This window comes from Leopardus geoffroyi, chromosome B4, assembly GCF_018350155.1.
Source record: "Leopardus geoffroyi isolate Oge1 chromosome B4, O.geoffroyi_Oge1_pat1.0, whole genome shotgun sequence".
NCBI lineage: Eukaryota > Metazoa > Chordata > Mammalia > Carnivora > Felidae > Leopardus > Leopardus geoffroyi.
The window spans coordinates 102,042,967-102,061,832 of NC_059341.1; the positions used below are offsets into that span (position 1 = coordinate 102,042,967).

Consider the following 18,866-nt stretch of genomic DNA (forward strand, 5'->3'; position numbering starts at 1 on the left):
TCAAGCCTCGTGTGGGGCTCTGCAATGAGTGTGGAGCCTGTTTAGGATGCTCTCTCTCCCTTTTGTGTGCGCCTTCCCCACTCGCTCTCTCAAAGTAAATGAACATATTAAAAAAATAAATATAACACTTGAAAGTGAAATATAAAGTAGACTTTAACATAATATAATAATTTAATGGATTTATCACAGGATATAATATTATTTTGCATTTTTATTAATTATTTCTATAGAATAATAGATTCAAGTCTGTGATTTAGATAGGAATAAAAGAAAACAGCATAAATGGTGAAATTAGTCTTTCCTGATTGTGTCATTTCTGTTAACATTTGTTTAAAATGATAATAAAAATAATAAAATTTATCTCAGTGCAAGCTTGGGATTTCCCAGAACAAAGATGATATTCATTTATGATTAGTAGGGTAAAAATTGAGTACTATAATTGGAAGAACACAGATGAGAGTATACCGGTAGACGAGTGATGAGAGAATGATTAGCATCCCCTGGCCTTTCTTCCAATGAACTTGTCTTCTAATCCCTCCTGAGCTACTTATTTTCACTGGCACACCCTTGAGCTGAGCATCATCAGAATCTGTGGCTTCTCTATCAGTTCACTTCTGTGTACCCCATTCTTACTGATTAAATCCTAGCTTTTCAGTGGTCTTCCTTTTGTTCCATGACTCTACCACTGGTTCTGCTAGGATTTCTAAATTCATTGATCCTACAGCTTTTTACTGACCCTCACCAAACTCTTCATATTCTTTCTTACCACCCTCCCCCACTTAATCAAGTGAATCCCTGTGGTAACTGAATGCAATTTGACTTTTGCATATACTCTTTACTGTTCCTCCTCTCTCACTTCATTTGATGAAATCACAGACCTGGTTACATTAAACTCTCCACCAGTTCCGTACCAGAAGTGAATGAACCTGGAGAAAAAAACATGTCCCATGTGGATGTGATTCACTTTACATTTATGATCACCAACCTCAAATGAGTATTTGTTGCTGCCGAGCAATCATTCTGTATTTCCCCAGTCCATTCACTCTTTTTTTTTTCATCTAAGACCCCTCTCAAGTTCTTAGATGATAATTTCATGCCTTTTCTTCTCAAATTTACCATACCAACTCTCCCATCCTCTAACTTATGACCTTGATGTTGATTTCACTGAAAAAAAAAATTAAAGCAGAGAGAAAAGAATTTTATACAACCCTGCCATCACATCTACCTATACACAACATTTATACCCATTCTTATCACCTTTTTTTGGATTACTTCCTCTTCTACCTCCTTAAGAGCTCCCTCTACACCAAATCGTTCTCTTTAGTCCTCAGGATATGACATCTCTCCAGTTTCAATTTTTGAAAAACAAAAAAACAACTTCTCTTAACCCCTCCTTTCCTTCTTTCTTCTCTTCCTGATTTCTGTTGTTGCCACTTACTACATTCTGGCTGCTAGAGAAACCATAGACCACAAAATCACTGGAAATTATTGCCAAGTCCACAGAATATTCCTTTGAAGACAAAATGAATTAGGGGAAATGAAATGTTCTAGGAAGTAGAGAAAATAATTTTGGCCCCTGCACTGTCATTATTTAGCTGAATTGTTCCTTGGTTTCCTTTGTGTGTGTGAGAGAGAGAGAGAGAGATGACTGTAATACTTAATAAACTCACAGGATTGTTCTAAAATACAGTTTCATTCATCCATCCATATTTTCAGTAATCTTCACCTGGTTCCGTATACATGCCAGTCTTTCCAAAGGTTGGGAAGACAAACATGACTAAGACATGAGTCCTCCTATAGAAGAGTAAGAATTAAACTTTAACACCACAAATAATTAAATTACTAGATGCCTAGGGACAACTAAATTAGCTGTAAAGAGTTATATAGGGCTTAAAATAATATTCCAGGAAGAAATAACTTCAGTAAAAACAATTTGAAAAATGAAATTCTACTTACCTTATTATTTTCATTAGTTTCTTATTGTAAAACTGGGCACTCAGTTGACTGAAATCTTGGTAACTCGCTGGTTTTCTATATAAAAAATATCAGGGGCGCCTGGGTGGCGCAGTCGGTTAAGCGTCCGACTTCAGCCAGGTCACGATCTCGCGGTCCGTGAGTTCGAGCCCCGCGTCAGGCTCTGGGCTGATGGCTCAGAGCCTGGAGCCTGTTTCCGATTCTGTGCTTCCCTCTCTCTCTGACCCTCCCCCGTTCATGCTCTGTCTCTCTCTGTCCCGAAAATAAATAAACGTTGAAAAAAAAAAATTAAAAAAAAAAAATTAAAAAAAAAAAATATCAATGCTATTGCTGTTGTTGAATTCATACTGCTAATGGTTGGTGTGGCATCCTCCCTGGGGAAGAATTCTGTTCTGTTCTCCAAGGGAGGTAGACTTAATGGTATAGAACTCTGATGGATTTAGTCTTGGCAGGATAAGATCCAGGTTTTGTGAATTTTTGAAGCCTATGCAATTTGAGGGAACCTGAAAATAAATGCAAAAATAGAAATATAAAATTACATGTAGTATTTTAGGAAGGATCTTAAGCTGGTTAGACCTCTGTATCTTAAGAACCTTTGGCTTCACAATAAATACACCTTGATGTCCTGGTGTACTTTTGCCTGACCAGCCTCCCTTACCCCATCTGCTAATAATAGCACCTTAATATTTTTTTTTCTTTTTTGGTGGGGGAAACCATTTCCCTATCAATCAATCACTGTCTAAGTGGCTCAAGTGACATTGACCCAAGCAGATCAAATCAAAACAATCTTTTCCCTTGACCACAGTAACTCTTTCAGGAATGGACATGTGACCCAATTCAGTTTAGTCAGAACTAATGAGAATAAATCTCAGAACTTTCCCTAACACTGTTAGAAAAGAGACACTGTTTATCCACGAGACCTAAAGCTATCAAAAGAAGCAGGTAGCTGCTGGCAGTTACCTTCATCCTCAAGTGAAACAAACATTGAGAAAACGGAACTTAGAACAGAAAAGAATGAGCTCAAGGTCATTGTAGGGGATGTCTGAGCCTCTGTGAACAAGCCATGCCTGATACTATCCTTCCCTCCATCCCTGCACTCTTCTGCAAGGGAAAGGAAAATCCCTGTTTGTGCTTAAACAATGTGAAAAACATCCCTATTGCATTACCTACAAGATGTATGACACATAAAGGTTGGTGATACTGTTAAGGAGCAAACTTGAGTGGTTCACACTGAAACGCAGGTTTGCTAGAGACATTCACTAAGTCAGGAAGCTTAGGTGTTTACACTTTGATCTACACAGTAATTCACATAAAGCTATATAAAACACTGTCTTTGTGATTAAATGGTACTGGAAGTTAAATGTAGTTAAATTATGGTGTGAAGAAATGTATCAGAAATGAATAACAATAAAATGGCATACTGAAGAAAACTCGAGATTTTTACAATTTGGAGACCTTATATCCCTCCGAAGTCTTTTACATATATCATTCAAGTGTCCTATTATTTGTCATTTTCTCAAGGGAAAAAAACCTAATGATATTTACCCAATCTAATAATGGTGGTCCCATTAATTATTACAGTCAGGTGGAATGTTATTAAATAATTTGTGGCAACAGGTGAACAAGCTTCTTGCTTCCAGCCTATCCTTTAAGATTCATGCCACAGCCTTGATACTGTAAGTCCAGCCAAAATGATGGTTCAGATATTATTGTTTTGGCTCGGGTTTCATTCTTACGTTCATTGACAAAAAGAGTTTGGCCTCAGAGACCATCCCATTCATTGAGTGCCAAGAGATCCTGCCAAACATAAAGGAAGCTTTATTTTTTAGTCCACGGGAATCATTCAGGAAAGATTTTAGTTTAGTTTTTTTTTTTTTTATATAGGTTCACACTTGCCCTTTTGTGTGTGTGTGTGTGTGTGTGTGTGTGTGTGTGTGTGTGTGTATGCGCATGCGTGCACACACACATAAGGCTTTTTACCAACATGTATAACATTTGTTTAATGCCCTTTTTAATCTTTATCTAGAATTTATATTCAAATGAAAAACATTGAAAGATGCCAGGCTGACTTAATATTAGCAAAGCTGGCATACCATATGTAAAAAAGTAATAAAATAATTTGACAAATTCAGGAAATCGTTTTAGACGTAAGGATTTAAGTGAAGCAGAAGGATAAGTTAATGGTTACATGTGTTTTCTTTTCAGACTTACCAGACTTTGTCTTGAATAATGGTCAATATCTGGTGTTTAAGACCTTTGTAAATGATCACTTAAGTCGCATTTTTCTTGAATTTTTGTAAAAATTAAGAAATCAAGCTCAGGTAATTTAAATCACTTAAGGTCTTTTACTTAAATAGTCACTTTACAATTATGTTTACTAAAACACTGAGAAAAATTCCTTTTTAGAACATTACAGTAGCTATGCTTTATGTTAAGTCTTGGCAAAATCAGAGAGTTTTAGTACTGATTGTGGATATTCATCTCCTATGCACTGAAGCTTCTTCCACCTCATGTAACATACATTTATAAGGGTGAATACAAATAAGTATAATTATACCCATATGTGAATGCACATCCGAAACAAGCAGGTATAGCTGCCTCTAGAGAAGCAATGAGTGGGATCCCCATTGTTGTTCAGGGTAAACTGATAAACTGATGTCGTTCCAGGGGAAAAACTTCTGTAGCTGTGAGTTGACAACAATGTTTTTAGACAAACAAAAAAAGTACCCTTTTGAGGTTTTCTGTTAGGGTTATTTCTTCAAAATAACTAGCTCCTCCTTACCAGCCCCTTCCTGGGTTCACCCCTACTGGAGGATTTTACTTCCTGACCCACTGAATCAGGAGGGCCCGTGTGATTTGATTTGACCAATGAAATGCGAGTGGAAAGATGACATGGGCCGTTCCTGAGCAGAAGCTTTAAGAGCCAGTGCTAAGATCTCTCATGTCTTTTTCCTCTGTCATAAGATCAACATGTCTGAAGACTGGTATTGTGCTTTTAGCATGGGTCTTAGTATATAGGGTCCCTGAATCAGAGCTGCAGCCAACAAAGTGAACATTAATGTGAGCAAAAATGCATCTTTGGGTTTGTAAGCCACTGGAATTTCGAGAGCACTTGTAAATTTAACATAACTTAGTCTAAGCCAGAATTTCTCCACCTTGGCACTTGTGACATTGTAATCTGCATAATTCTCTATTGTGGGGGGAGGGGGTGTCCTGTCATTGTAGGGGGTATAAAAACATCATTGGCCTCTACCTACTAGGTATCAGAAGTACCACACTCCCCAGTTGTGACAACAGAAAATGTCTCCTGATGTTGCTGAATGTCCCCTAGGGGGGAACCAGTTGAAAACCACTAGTATCAGCCTAGGAGTTAACAAAGTGGAGTCCCAGAGCCAACAGTACCTGCATCACCTGGAAATATGTAAGAAATGTAGAGTTTCAAGCCCCTTTCAGACCTGCTGAATGAGTGAGGATGGGGCTGGGGCCCTGCAAGCAATAATTTAATGAGCCCTCCAAGAGTTCTGAACATGAAAGTTTGAGCTAGTCTAAACTGACTGGTACACAAACTCCTTTGTATAAAGAGGACATAATTATTGCCTTCCAATATTTTGATGTCTAAAGCATAAGAATTCCCTTTGTGTGTGTGTGTGTGAATCTAGAAGGCTTTCATAAGTCTTATACTACATGGGTGCTTTAGTGTAATACACGTCAAACGAAGTGAAGTATTGTAACATCAGTATATTTACTGTAGTCTTATAACCTGGTGATTCACTAGGTCACAGTAATTGCAAATAAAAAGAAATGTTTTGCTTAGGAATCAAAAGGGGAGCGGCATTTTGATCTTTTAAAAAACTCTTTGTAAAATGATTGTTTTTATAAGGATAATCATCAGTTTCTGTGATTTGACATTTGTACCCTCATTTAAGCACATTTTATAAAAACATTTATAAATTTTATAAAAAATTTTTTTAATGTTTATTTATTTTTGAGAGAGAGAGAAAGAGAGAGAGAGAGAGAGGGAGACAGAGTGCAAACAGGGGAGGGGCAGAGGGAGGGAGACACAGAATCAGAAGCAGGCTCCAGGCTCTGAGCGGTCAGCACAGACCCTGATGCGGGGCTTGAACTCATGAGCCTTCAAGCCATGGGACCATGACCTGAGCTGAAGTTGGGGGTTTAACCGACTGAGCCACCCACGTGTTCCAAAACATTTATTTTTAAAGACAGGTGTATTGAGAATCAGTATTCACAATCACAAGTTTATGTGTTTGCTTCATTGCAAAAAAAAATTTTTGGAAATAATTGTGATTTTCATTTAAATTCCCTTTTATATATGTGTGTAAAACGGAGGATTTATGTATGATCTGTCTTGAGCCTGGGTAGAAGAATTAATTAACTTCGTAAAGTAGATTATTATCATATGTAAAGGTGTAGGTAGTGTGCATTATAATGCTAATTTCTATAGTTAAGAAATTGGGGTGTTTCCCATAGTTGAGGTAGGCGGTATGAAATAGACTCAGAAGTAATTAGATGATAATTAGTTCAGAAAATGACAGGGACTTACGTAACAGTTAGAATGGCACAATTATTTCTACATATTTCTCCATTTTCCTCCTTTTAATATGGAATGTTTATGGGCAGAAAACCTCAAAAGAAAATTGATAGTACTTTTCTCCTTGGCTCTAAATGGTACACATGGTCCCTACTACACCTAATAAGTGTTTTAAAAGTTTTCCTGGGGCACCTGGGTGACTCACGTGGTTAAGGCTTTGACTCTAGGTTTCAGCTCAGGTCATGAGCTCACAGAAGGTGAGTTCGAGTCCTATATCGGGCTCTGTGCTGACAGTGTAGAGCCTGCTTGGGAGTCTCTCTCTCTCTCCCTCTGTCTCTGCCCCTACCATACTTGCTCGTGCTTAATCTCTCTCTCTCTCTCTCTCTCTCTCTAAATAAATGAACTTAAAAAAAGTTTTCCTAAAATCAGATTTCAGGGTGCTGGTGTCGTATATATACATAAGCAGTGTGAGATAAATACAATAAATTTATCTTGTACCTTTTCTGTTTTATTAAAATATCAAAAAATAAAGAGCTGATGATGCTACAGTAGGTTAATAGAATAGACCAGAGAAAATGCTCAGTATCAAAAACCATATTTATATTTTTTGTCACATCATTATATTCTACTTACTTGGCCAACAACTTTTAATTTTGTGCTTTGAGTGAAAATATTGTGTGTGTGTCGGGGGGGGAACCCTCTTGAGTTATTTTCTTGGCTATTTTTTCTGTAAAGAAATCTCGATTTTTATTGTCGTGGTAGGATTTTACCAAATAGTTTCAGAATAATAAGCCCTTGAGAGAGGAGGTGAAGTCTTTCCCTTTAAAGCATTATCTGCCAGCCAGTGGAGAGTGTCATGCTACGTTTTTTAGGTCCTTTACACTCTTGAATTTGATTTGTGCTTTTACAGCACAAATCCCAACATTCAGAAGGCAGATCTGCCTGCTTCAGCTGCCTGCAGCTATAGAGAATTAGTCTGTCATTCTCCAGAGTCGGAGAATGTGTGTGTGCGAGTGTGTGTGTGTGTGTCCGTGTCTGGGGCTGGGTGGCCAGGAGTGATTTAAATGTGCATAGGGTGAATAGTGTAGCATCTCATTCAGGCTTGGCTTTGAAACCTGTGGCATTCTGGGCTGGACAGCCGCTTCAGTGCTTCTGTTTTAATTTAGCAGGATGTTTGCTGCCATGGCAGCCAGCAGCATCCACTGCAGCAGCAAGGAAGGGCCATAGATCTGAGAATGCAGGTGGAATACTAAAACACCAGACGCTCGTGCAGCACTGGGCTTCAGTGCTTAATTTCTGCTCTTAGGGGGCTCTGCTGTGGAGGCTGTACATGCTGCGCTGTGTCAGCTCATCTAGAGTCAAGGGCTGCAGACCTAGATCAGTGAAGGGCTGGTGAGAGGTAGGAAAAAAAAAAAAAAAAACAACGTGAGCGAGATCGCTGGTGCTTCACTACCTCGCGTTTGAGAACATAGAGGTGATAGAGGGAAATGTGGACCCATCGTCCTGCTGAGATATGTGATTGGATGAAGACTGGAAAATGTAGTTGGCTTCCTGTGCTACTTTCAGCTGGAGCCGTGTCTTTGGTGAACTCTTTTCTGCTTCAGATACGCTCCAGCAAAATGTTTGTAAGTACTGCTGATTAGGGGGAGAATGTGGCAAGCTAAATCGTGGGCAACTGACTGATTGTACTGTCGCTCTAGAATCTTATGTGAATGTTGGAGCCTGCTGGGGCTTTTACTAAAGTGCATGTGTTAATTAAAACCAAAAAGCGCCGGTTGCCATCTCCGTGTAAAAAGACAATGTGAAGTCCAGTTGAAAAGAAGAAGCCCCTAGAAGAGCCATGCAGCGGCCGGCTGAACTCTCTGTGTTTCGGAGCAAAGAAGTAAGGAGAAAGGGAGCCTGCCTTCAGAAACAGAAGTCTCTGACCAATCTTGCCCTCACCAGCGAGGGGGACAGGAGACCCACTGTGCGCATTTCCAACTGGTTTGGAAACGCTGCAAAGGCCAGCCAGAGAGAATCCGACTATGCAGAGAGGCGCTCGCTGTCCAGATTTCTCTCGCGCTCTGTGCAGTCCCTGTACCACGCCAGCGGCCCCCGCACCTGGAACCTCCTGCCTGCCGGCCAGTCGGGCAGTGAGAGCTTGGAGGACTGGTCTTCCAGAAAAGGCTTGGAAGGGGAGAGTGATGAAGACAGCAGGTCTGAAGATGAGAACGTGTCCTCCAGGCAAAGCAGCATCAGCAGAAGCTGGGCTGAAGAGGAGGGAGAAAGCTGCCTGCGGGAAGGCACAGCTCATCTGGATGAAGACGTGATCCTTACGATGCTGGGTGACCTGGAACAGGCACTTTATACTGACTTGTTAGGTAAGTCAGGTGTGTTCCTAAGATGAGGAGGGGATTTGAAGAAGCTGCACATTTGCATTAGCCAAATAGCTTCCATTCTTCTGACTGGATTTTTAAAACTGTCGTTACTCAAAAAAAATGTTTTTAATTACTTGTTGTGATTATTGGCTTTGTAAAGCTAAGCTGTGAGAACCAGGTGTAAAGTCTTTTGGGGGAAAATAATTAGCAATCTGCCCTGGGCATTCTTGGCCTGATGTCCAGGATATTCTAGATATCTATAAAGGAGTGGTAATGTCTTAAAATTCCAACATGTTTTTTTAGTTAGTAATTAACAGGGCCTAGTTTTTTAACTTCCCTCAAGGTGACCTCGCCACAAATATGGAATGAACAATGAAGGGCCTCTTGGGTAAATTTGTAAAGTTGGTTTTCTACTGCCTCAGTGGCATCCACATAGATGGTCCTTGTTTGTGCCTCAGTGATAAGTACCATGTATTCTAGGAACACTTCCAGAAATGCAGAGGTATCTTTTGACAGCTTTGCTCACGCACCACTTTTTGGGGGGAGGGGGTGGTGATTGGCAAAAAAATTCTCCTGAGCGTGTATGTTGTAACTATTGAAACTGTTATGTAGATGACCATGAACTGTTTGTTCCCACAAAGTGGGCTTTTTGATGACATAGGTCTCAGTGATACCTTCTGACATAATCTTTAGTTAACTAGATATGGAGATGTCTGAAGTAATTCTTCAGTGTTGTTTCGCTTTCCACTTTGCTGCCTGCCTAAATAGCCAGACTGCATACATTTTAGTTGTCATGTCTAAATTGAGCGCTCTACCAAAGGACATTTATATCACACAGTTCCTTCTTCAAAAATCCATAAGTTTTAAACCACTGACTACGTCATATTTGGTTACCATGTATGTTTACAAAAACAAAAAACACCTCCCTATAGGACTCCTCACATGTAAAAGAATTAAACCTGACCAGTGATCTCTTTGTTTCTGATTCATACAACTGATGCTAAATGTAGATGTGTTTTTATTCTGTATGTAGACCCTCCTATTACAAGATGTTTTATGAGGCTCTCCGGAATCTTACTGAACCAGCTTTAGAAGAAGAAAGCCTAGAGAGACAGCAGAGGCAAATATTGCTCAATTTTTCATGTCAGTTTGGCTTTAAAAGAGTAATGTTTCCACAGTTGTGGGAATAGTGATTCCTGAATCTGAATCTGAATACACCAGGTGCTTAGACATAGAAGATTTACTTCTTCACCATTGTGTGATTTCTGTGATGAACTGTTTCTCATAAAAGACCTCTATGCAGTACAAAGGCAAGAGAGGGAGTATTATTCCTTAAGGATCTTTTTAATTTTTTTTTTGATCTTCTGAAACTGTGGAATCAAATAATATTCATATTTTGCCTTTAAAGTAGTAGCATTTGTCTTGTTCTAAGTACCTCTTACATAAGTATTTTCAAAGATATGAACAGAGAGCAGTCCCCTGGCAGGATTTGTTGGTTGCTCTGGTAAATTATAGCATGCTGTGCGTGGGTGTATATATGACATTCGCCTTTTTGTGCATAAATAACTTGGAGCATTACTGTCAGAGGGCAGTCTCTCAATAGAAGTCTGTATGTTCCAAGGTTTTTAAACCAAACATCTGCTTATTATATTTATGGGGTTATTCTTTTTAAGGCTTCCCCCCACCCCAACTTATGCCAGTTTTCGAAAATGCAAGTGAGAAAGTAAGGAAGAGTGTATTCAAATAGTTGTGACATGAATAATCATGTCAGGATAATGAAGCACTCCAATGCAGTTTCCTAAATAATGATGCATGTTAAGTTGGTAAATATATCCAAGCCCAGAGCACATGGGAATGTCAAGATTTCTACCACGTGCTTGACTGGGTTCTGCTTCTGACTCAAAATGGCCTCTTCCAAGTGAATTTTTAGACAGAGTTCCTTGAGTTCCGCTCTTTAAACTTGTGTATCCTAATAGATTAGACTAAGGTCTGTGCTATAACTTTACATGGGAATTTTAAAAGATAACTAGCCATGTTTTTGCTATTTTCTGCCCAAAATATCTGGCTTGAGATGAGTTGAAAAATTTCCATCCAACTCATTGTTGGGGTCATCTACAAAATTAGGGTTCTCAAAATACATCAGGCAGCTGTACTCTAAATAACATTTGCAAAGTGGTTGGTGTAGAGGATATAATTCTTTGTGAACCAGGTTCATTCATATATAATTTGATTTCCTATTAAAAGATGACAGTGCTGACAGTCTTAATTACAATGTATATAATTAAAGCCTAAAATGTAAGAGCAGGACCACATATTAAGCAAAAATGCAGAAGCCACTATTTTTCCTGAATGAAGCCTCTTGAGTGTCAGACAGGATAGTAAGGCCTTACGCACATTTTCCCAAATGGTATATTCTGTGATTATCTTCGAGTTTTTAACATTGTTGTAAACTGCTTTCTCATTGCTTATAAAGTGTCCTTTGTAAGTGGGGCTAAGAGTAGGGCTAAACTGAGCCTTAGTGGAACAGAGATTATGAAAGTGAGAGGGGATACAACGCTTTTGAGACTAAATTAACTTATCGCGTGTTTTTTCTACTAACTTTTGTTGTTACTGAATAATTCACTTTATTTGTGCTTTTACATTTGGCCTTTTCAGTTGAACTTCCTTTCTCTCCCCCAATCCTCTAGACATCATTTGGATACACATTTATAGGATGTTTTAAGATTTGTGCAATCCTTAAGGGGATTGTAGGTGTATTTAATTGTATTTTGCCTTTTATGGGTCATTGAGAACATTTACTGTGATAAATGTTGATTTGGTTGTTATCTTTCTTAACATGAATGAGGCAGAAATTATGTTTTGCTCAATAAGGACCGGGAGAAAAGATCCATTTGTCTGATTGTCATGAACAGTGCAGTACCCTATGAGCAGATATCATGAATGAATAAAACCAAAGGAGGGAAGAAGGTGTGGTTTTGTAATATGAGAGAAGCTATATAAACAAAAATGGATTCAATTGGAAAAAATTAGGATCTAAGATGCCTGTTGGATTGGAAGAAGGACATTTAAAATGAGCTGAGGGGTGCCTGGGTGGCTCAGTTGGTTAAGTGTCCGACTCTTGGTTTTGGCTCCGGTCGTGACCTCTTCGTTCATAGGCTCAAGCCCCACATTGGGCTCTGTGTTGACAGCGCAGAGCTTGCTGGGTCTCTCTTCCTCTCTCTCTGCCCTTCCCCCAAAAATAAATAAACTTTTTTAAAAAGTAAAAAATAAATAAATAAATTAATTAATTAAAGGAGCCGGGGTGCCTGGGTGGCCCATTCAGTTAAGTGTCTGACTCTTGGTTTTGGCTCAGGTCATGATCTCATGGTTTTGTGGGTTCGAGCCCTACGTAGGGCTCTAAGCTGACAGAGTGGAGCCTGCTTGGGATTCTCTGTCTCCCTCTGTCTCTCCCCCTTCCTGACTTGCATTGTCTCTGTCTCTCTCAAAATCAACTTAAATTAAAAAGTATATAAATAAAATAAAACATATAAAAGGAGCTGAAGAAGATGTGAAAAACACTTAGTGAAATGGAATGTCTGAAAACACAGGGTTTCTATAATTTATATTAAAAAGATATTGAGGGGCGCTTGGGTGGATAAGTTGATTAAGCGGTCGACTTCGGCTCAGGTCATGATCTCGCAGTCCGTGAGTTCGAGCCCCGCATCAGGCTCTGTGCTGACAGCTCGGAGCCTGGAGCCTGTTTCAGATTCTGTGTCTCCTTCTCTCTGACCCTCCCCCATTCATGCTCTGTCTCTCTCTGTCTCAAAAATAAATAAACGTTAAAAAAAATTTAAAAAAATAAAAGATATTGAAAGAAATTAAGATATTAGTGTTATTATGTGAGTTGACAAGTGGCTGACAGGCAGCCTGATTCCAGTGTAGAAGTTCTCACAGAGGGAAAGGGACCAGGGCCAGGAGACATGTAAAGGTATATTCTACCACCTCGTGGAAGGTCAATGACTACATCCCTTCCTCCTTCCAGTAAAGGTCATCTCAACAGCTCCCTCCTTTAAGACTTGTCATTTCTTGGGGGGCCTGGGTGGCTCACTCGGTTAAACTTCTGACTTGGGCTCAAGTCATGATGTTGCAATTCGGGAGTTCGAACTCCATGTCATGAGTGCAGAGCCCGCTTGGGATTCTCTCTCTCTCTCCCTCTCTCTTTCTTCCCCTCCCCCACTTGTGCATGCTCTCTCTCTCTCAAAATAAATAAATAAACTTAAAAAAAGAAGACTTGTCATTTCTTACCATCATTTAGAAACTTAGGTATATTACTGTATGAAATCTTATATTCTGATATTGGCTTTAGTGCTTCTCCGATTTTGTCCCATTCTTCACTATTTCTTTTGCCCACTTTGAGTAAAATCTCTTCTTGACCTCTGACTTTCCTTTCCTTAGCCAAAGTAAAGGGCTTAAAAGCCCTATAAGATTTTCCTTAAAAAATCCTTCTTTGTCTTCAGGGTTTTACCAGATTATTTTGAAGTAAAAGGTAGGCTTTCTAGCCATTTCTAAAATACGATGTTCTATTTATGAGAAGGATGGGAATAGGTTCCAGAAGTATCATGATTAGAATCTTAAGGGTTATGGGGCGCCTGGGTGGCGCAGTCGGTTAAGCGTCTGACTTCAGCCAGGTCACGATCTCACCGTCCGTGAGTTCGAGCCCCGCGTCGGGCTCTGGGCTGATGGCTCAGAGCCTGGAGCCTGTTTCCGATTCTGTGTCTCCCTCTCTCTCTGCCCCTCCCCCGTTCATGCTCTGTCTCTCTCTGTTCCAAAAATAAATAAACGTTGAAAAAAAAAGAATCTTAAGGGTTATTAACAGTTCTGAGTCGTAAAGTGATGTTAGTTTATAAGGTTAAGGATTGTGTTAACTTGAGTTAGTGTAGGAAAAGTTGATGCCATGTGCATGAGGGTACGAAATATATTTTTCTAGCTCTTGAAAATATATTTAAGGACCGTTTTTATACTTTCGAGTTTGAAATAATAATGCTACTTTTAAACATATTTTAATTATTCAAATAATTTATAAATTAAAAAGTAGAAATTTATGGACTGGAAGCAAAATGATGGTAGTTTTGGCAACCATCCAGGAGGAGGAATAGTGAACAATGTAGTAATGTTTGGGTGAAGAGGAAAATAGAGGAATCAGCAGTTGTGTCTTCTGGTATTTAACTGCCCATGGTGAAGGTAGTATAAAGTTGTTCTGTCAGTTTCAGAGCCACTAGGACCTCTGGATGGAAATGAAAGGGAGGCAAATTATTCATCCTCAGAAATGTTTTCACAATTAGAAGTTTCTAATAGAAGGAGCCATCTCTTCCTGAAGAGGAAGGCTTTCCAGTCTTAGAGGTTTCAGGCAGAGCCACATGGCTGTCACCCGTGTGAGGCATAGATCATGTGAGGCATAGATGAGTTTCCTCACTGGCTGAGCTAAGAAGAAGCATTCTCTGGAATCCCTACCAACTCTATGATTATACTGTAAATGTTAAATGGGTGTATTTGTTGCGTATGTGTCTTTTTTTTTTAATCTGGCATAAATTCTGAGGAAGAAAATGAACACGTCAAATATCTACTTCTATTCTTGAAACAGATTGTAGATATGCATCTTGACTTGTCTATAGTGGCAGTCTTCATACTGGAGTTTAATATATGCTGTTTTCTACCTTCACTTTCCCTTCACTTTTTCCTTTGCTTCCATTTCCTTCTCCTTCCCACCATCCCCTTCCTTTGCCTTCCTTTTCTCCCCCTCTCCTTCTCATACCTTCCCTCCCTTTATCAGTGCCCCGCTCTCCCTTCCTGTCCTCCCTTTACTCTATCAGTGTCCCTCTCTCTCTTCCTGTCCTCCTGCATCTTTCCTTCTTGTTAAAATTTCCCATCATGGAACATCCTTTTGAGCCCAAATTGAACAGAAGAGAAACTGTACTTCCCCTGCCATCTCCCCATGTTCTTCTCATTATCCAGATAAGTTTCAAATGGCCACTGGCCTGGAAGGTGTTACGTCGCATAATCAAACTGGTTTTCTGGCACCTCTACCTCCAAATGATGGGTAGTGGTTGTGTAAGGCCAGCATTTGTCACACTGGCAAAGCTGCTTGTCTCGTGCCTATTAAACACATGCTGACTTGAGATGCCAAGGACTTTACTGGAACTGTAATGTCACATGTGGATGCTGTGAGTCCCTGTGGAAAGCGGGGAAGGAATTGAGAATAAAGCTATCCGATGTTGTGAATTTTGATCCATGAGTCTAATAAAATAAAAGACAAATGTATTGCTTCTAAAAAAAAAAAAAAAGGCCTCTATCTTACTCCCCAGAGTCCAAATGTATAATTGCTACCAGGTAAGTTTATCTTACTATTCTGAATATACCTAGAAATAAGTAATTATGGTGATAATTAGAATCCCAATAATTTCAGTTTTTTTTAAATTAAGCTCAGTAACATGCAGTACTCTACAGTGTATTGCTGAATTAATCACTGTCACTTTGCAATGATTAAGGTCACAAATCTATAAAGTATTATTGGATTATCATCACTTCTTATCATCAATTTATTACTTGTAATGTCACATTTGTTTCCATTCACATTTTATTTGTAGAAAGGAGAATCATAATTTTCAGATAATAGGCATTTGGAATGTCCTACCTTTATTTTATTTTTAAGGAGAGGAATTTGTATTACTTATCTATGTATACAGTTATTCTGAGACCGGGAAATGACTTGACTAACAAGTTTATTATTATGTTACTTTTTTAGGTGAAGATCCTGAAACAAGAAGAATGAGAACAGTTAAAAACATAGCAGACTTGAGGCAAAATTTAGAGGAGACTATGTCCAGTCTTCGTGGGACCCAGATAAGCCACAGGTTTTTTTTGTTGTTGTTGTTTTTTGTTTTTTCTCAGTTCTACATTTCTTTGCTCCAATAAAGACAAATGACAACTGAGCACTAACTTCTTATAATGATAAAGAATTTAATTTTCCTTAACTGTTTTCTCACTTAAATTTTACATGACATTCAACTGGTGACTTCTTAGCACAAACCCAGGGACTTTTTTTCTCCTATCCATCTCGTCTTTAATAGAGGGTCCCATTCAAACTGAATTAGCTACTGAAATTGCCACCATCACTACTAAGTAGATTCGCATGCCTGTGCCACAGAACGGCGATGGACGTTGCAGTTGAAATGCATCTGGCAGGGGGGAGGGGAGGGGAGAGAGACTTTCAAGAATAATTTTGGTCAACTTCCAGAATCGTTCTGAGAAGCTGTAAGGGGTTCGGTTCAGGGTTTGTTGAAAGTGTGAAACAAAAATTTGCTTTATCTAAACTGTGATGATGGCCTTTCTTTTGAACGCATGAAAGTAAAACAAACAAACTTCAGAGTGCCCCTCCCACATTTTGACCTTTGCAGAGGTGTCTTGCATCTCATAAGAATGCCAAGATAACGTCTCACGATGAGTGCATCATTTGGCTTGCGTAAAAATGGCATGCTTCTAAGAAATCTAGCCTTTCCAGTCCTCATGTAGTGCATTCTCGGTCTATGACCCCAAGTGAATCAGAGTATAGTGACTTCTTCGCTTTGTTGACAGCACCCTGGAGACAACATTTGACAGCACTGTGACAACAGAAGTGAACGGAAGGACCATACCCAACTTGACAAGCCGCCCCACTCCCATGACCTGGAGGTTGGGTCAGGCGTGTCCTCGACTTCAGGCTGGGGATGCCCCTTCCCTGGGGGCTGGCTACCCTCGCAGTGGTACCAGCCGACTTATCCACACAGACCCCTCGAGATTCATGTACACAACGCCTCTCCGTCGAGCAGCTGTGTCTCGACTGGGAAACCTATCACAGATGGACATGAGTGAGAAAGCAAGCAGTGACCTGGATATGTCTTCTGAAGTTGACGTTGGTGGATACATGAGTGACGGTGATATCCTTGGGAAAAGTCTCAGGGCTGATGACATCAACAGCGGGTAAGTGGCCCTGGGCTCTACCAGCATTATGCGAACAGGGAGGGTGGTCTCCTAAGATGCATTAGCTATAGGAAAGGTATATAGGTGAGCTCACAAAGTCATTAGAAAACATAATAAATCAAAGGTTATTTGGGGGTATGTCAGGCCCTCTCGTCTGCTCTTTCCTGAAAAGTAAAATATCCAAAATTTCTATAAAATCGTTTCATTGTGAGCCATTAAATTTTTCTATTGTTAGTTTAGAGAAACAAATGTGCCCTGGGCTTTTCAGAGTGATTTTCACATGCTTCTTAAGTAACAGATTTTGTAGTGAAAGACGTGGGAAGGGGACAGGAGGAGTTTTGCTGAGCTGCTGCAACTTTTTTTTGTTTGTTTTAATTTGGCTTATCAAAGCTGCCTATAACTGCTTGGAGGAACAAATATTTTCTAGCATTCTTCAGTTATGCACCTCGAATTGAAAGCTTCAATCTCTTTTGATGAGATTTTTTTAAAAATCTTAGCCTTTGTTGTTGTTTTTTTTTTTTCTGTTTTCTATCATATTCCAAAAAAAACACTGTTGTGATTATAAAACTTTTAAAGATTTTGGCAGTTTGGAATATTTAGTTCAATCTGAGGATGAACGAAGGCAATAGGAAACTCTATTAAAACTGCTTCTATTAATTGTAATTCCCTACAGACAAGAAAACTGGTCTGAGCTGGCCACAATTGTGTAATGCTGAAGAAAGGCTGGACTTGCATTAGAACTCAGATATATCTGACTTCAAAACCTAGGGTCTGTGATATAACAAAAAGCTTCCCAATCAATTTTGTCATTTTCATGGGAGTCTGGGTTTTGACTTATTCTTTGTCCTTAGACATCTGAGAGGACCAGTAACGGAAATCATTCTCCTGTATGAGTAACCCTGACTTCATTCATGAAAGGAAAGGAAAGGAAAGGAAAGGAAAGGAAAGGAAAGGAAAGGAAAGGAAAGGAAAAAGAAGAGAAAAGAAAAGAAAAGAAAAAAGAAAATCTTATTTGAAAGGTGACAAGACCTTAAAATAATTCAGACAAGCTTTAGATCAGATTTATAGCTCTGCTCTGTATCCAGTGTTTCCTTGTGACCACCTTACGTGGTGGCTAAATTCCAACAATTTAGATTTAGGGAGACGGATGGTGGTCAGTTAGGGTAGGAAATAGTTGAGTTGCCACTGAAGTCAGAGTGCAATTTAAATTCCTTTTGACCATAGCTATCTGTGGACCGCTTGGGGCCTTAAGTTATCCAAACTCCTTTTTGTTATCTGTAATAAGGATAAAATGGCAGAATCTCTCCAAAACCATTAGGAATTGAGGAAATAATCTACAAAATTGTACTTCCACAAAGCCTGTCACAGTATGAGTGTTGAAGAAATGTGTCACTATCATAATTCCATTTATTATCATTCACACTCATACTGATTTATGGATGCTATTGTTATCATTTTTGTACACATTAGATGCCACCTAGGAGGGAGTGCCCAGTGTAGGGAGCATGATGGCAATGCAGGAACATCTAAGGCATGAACTTTTTCTCCCATCTCTCTCCTTTCTCACCCATTCTTTCCACTCTCCCTCCTATATCCTCTTTTTTCTTTCTTTGTCTCTTTAAATGAGAGCATATGTGTGTATTCATTTTTTATAGTTACTACTGGATGAAGATTTAATTATACACATAAATATCATATTTATACACACATGTATATGCATATTTATATATACAGAGACACATATACATATACGTGTATATATATAATATACAGACACATACACAAGCCGTCAATCTCATTATTTACAGTAGTTACATTCTATAAAATCACTACATACACTGAATTAGTGAACACTGAACCATTGCTCCTAGGGGAAATACAGATATAGTTCCTGTGATCTTTTGGTCATAATAGTTTCATCAAACCATCAGAATATAGTCTTGTTGTATGTGTATTTCAATTTAAAGCGAGCTTATTTATTAGTACGTATT

General features: G+C 39.1%; 1 protein-coding gene across 11 annotated transcripts in view; it reads left to right on the top strand.

Annotated features, from left to right (window-relative positions):
- NAV3 (neuron navigator 3) overlaps nucleotides 1–18,866 on the top strand; it is an 832,957-nt gene that overhangs the window by 654,466 nt on the left and 159,625 nt on the right. For all 11 annotated transcript variants that reach the window (XM_045463549.1, XM_045463554.1, XM_045463556.1 and 8 more), the window contains 2 exons: nucleotides 15,662–15,770; nucleotides 16,492–16,875. In XM_045463549.1, coding sequence (XP_045319505.1) covers nucleotides 15,662–15,770; nucleotides 16,492–16,875 — 493 coding nt within the window. The remainder of the gene's footprint in view (nucleotides 1–15,661; nucleotides 15,771–16,491; nucleotides 16,876–18,866) is intronic.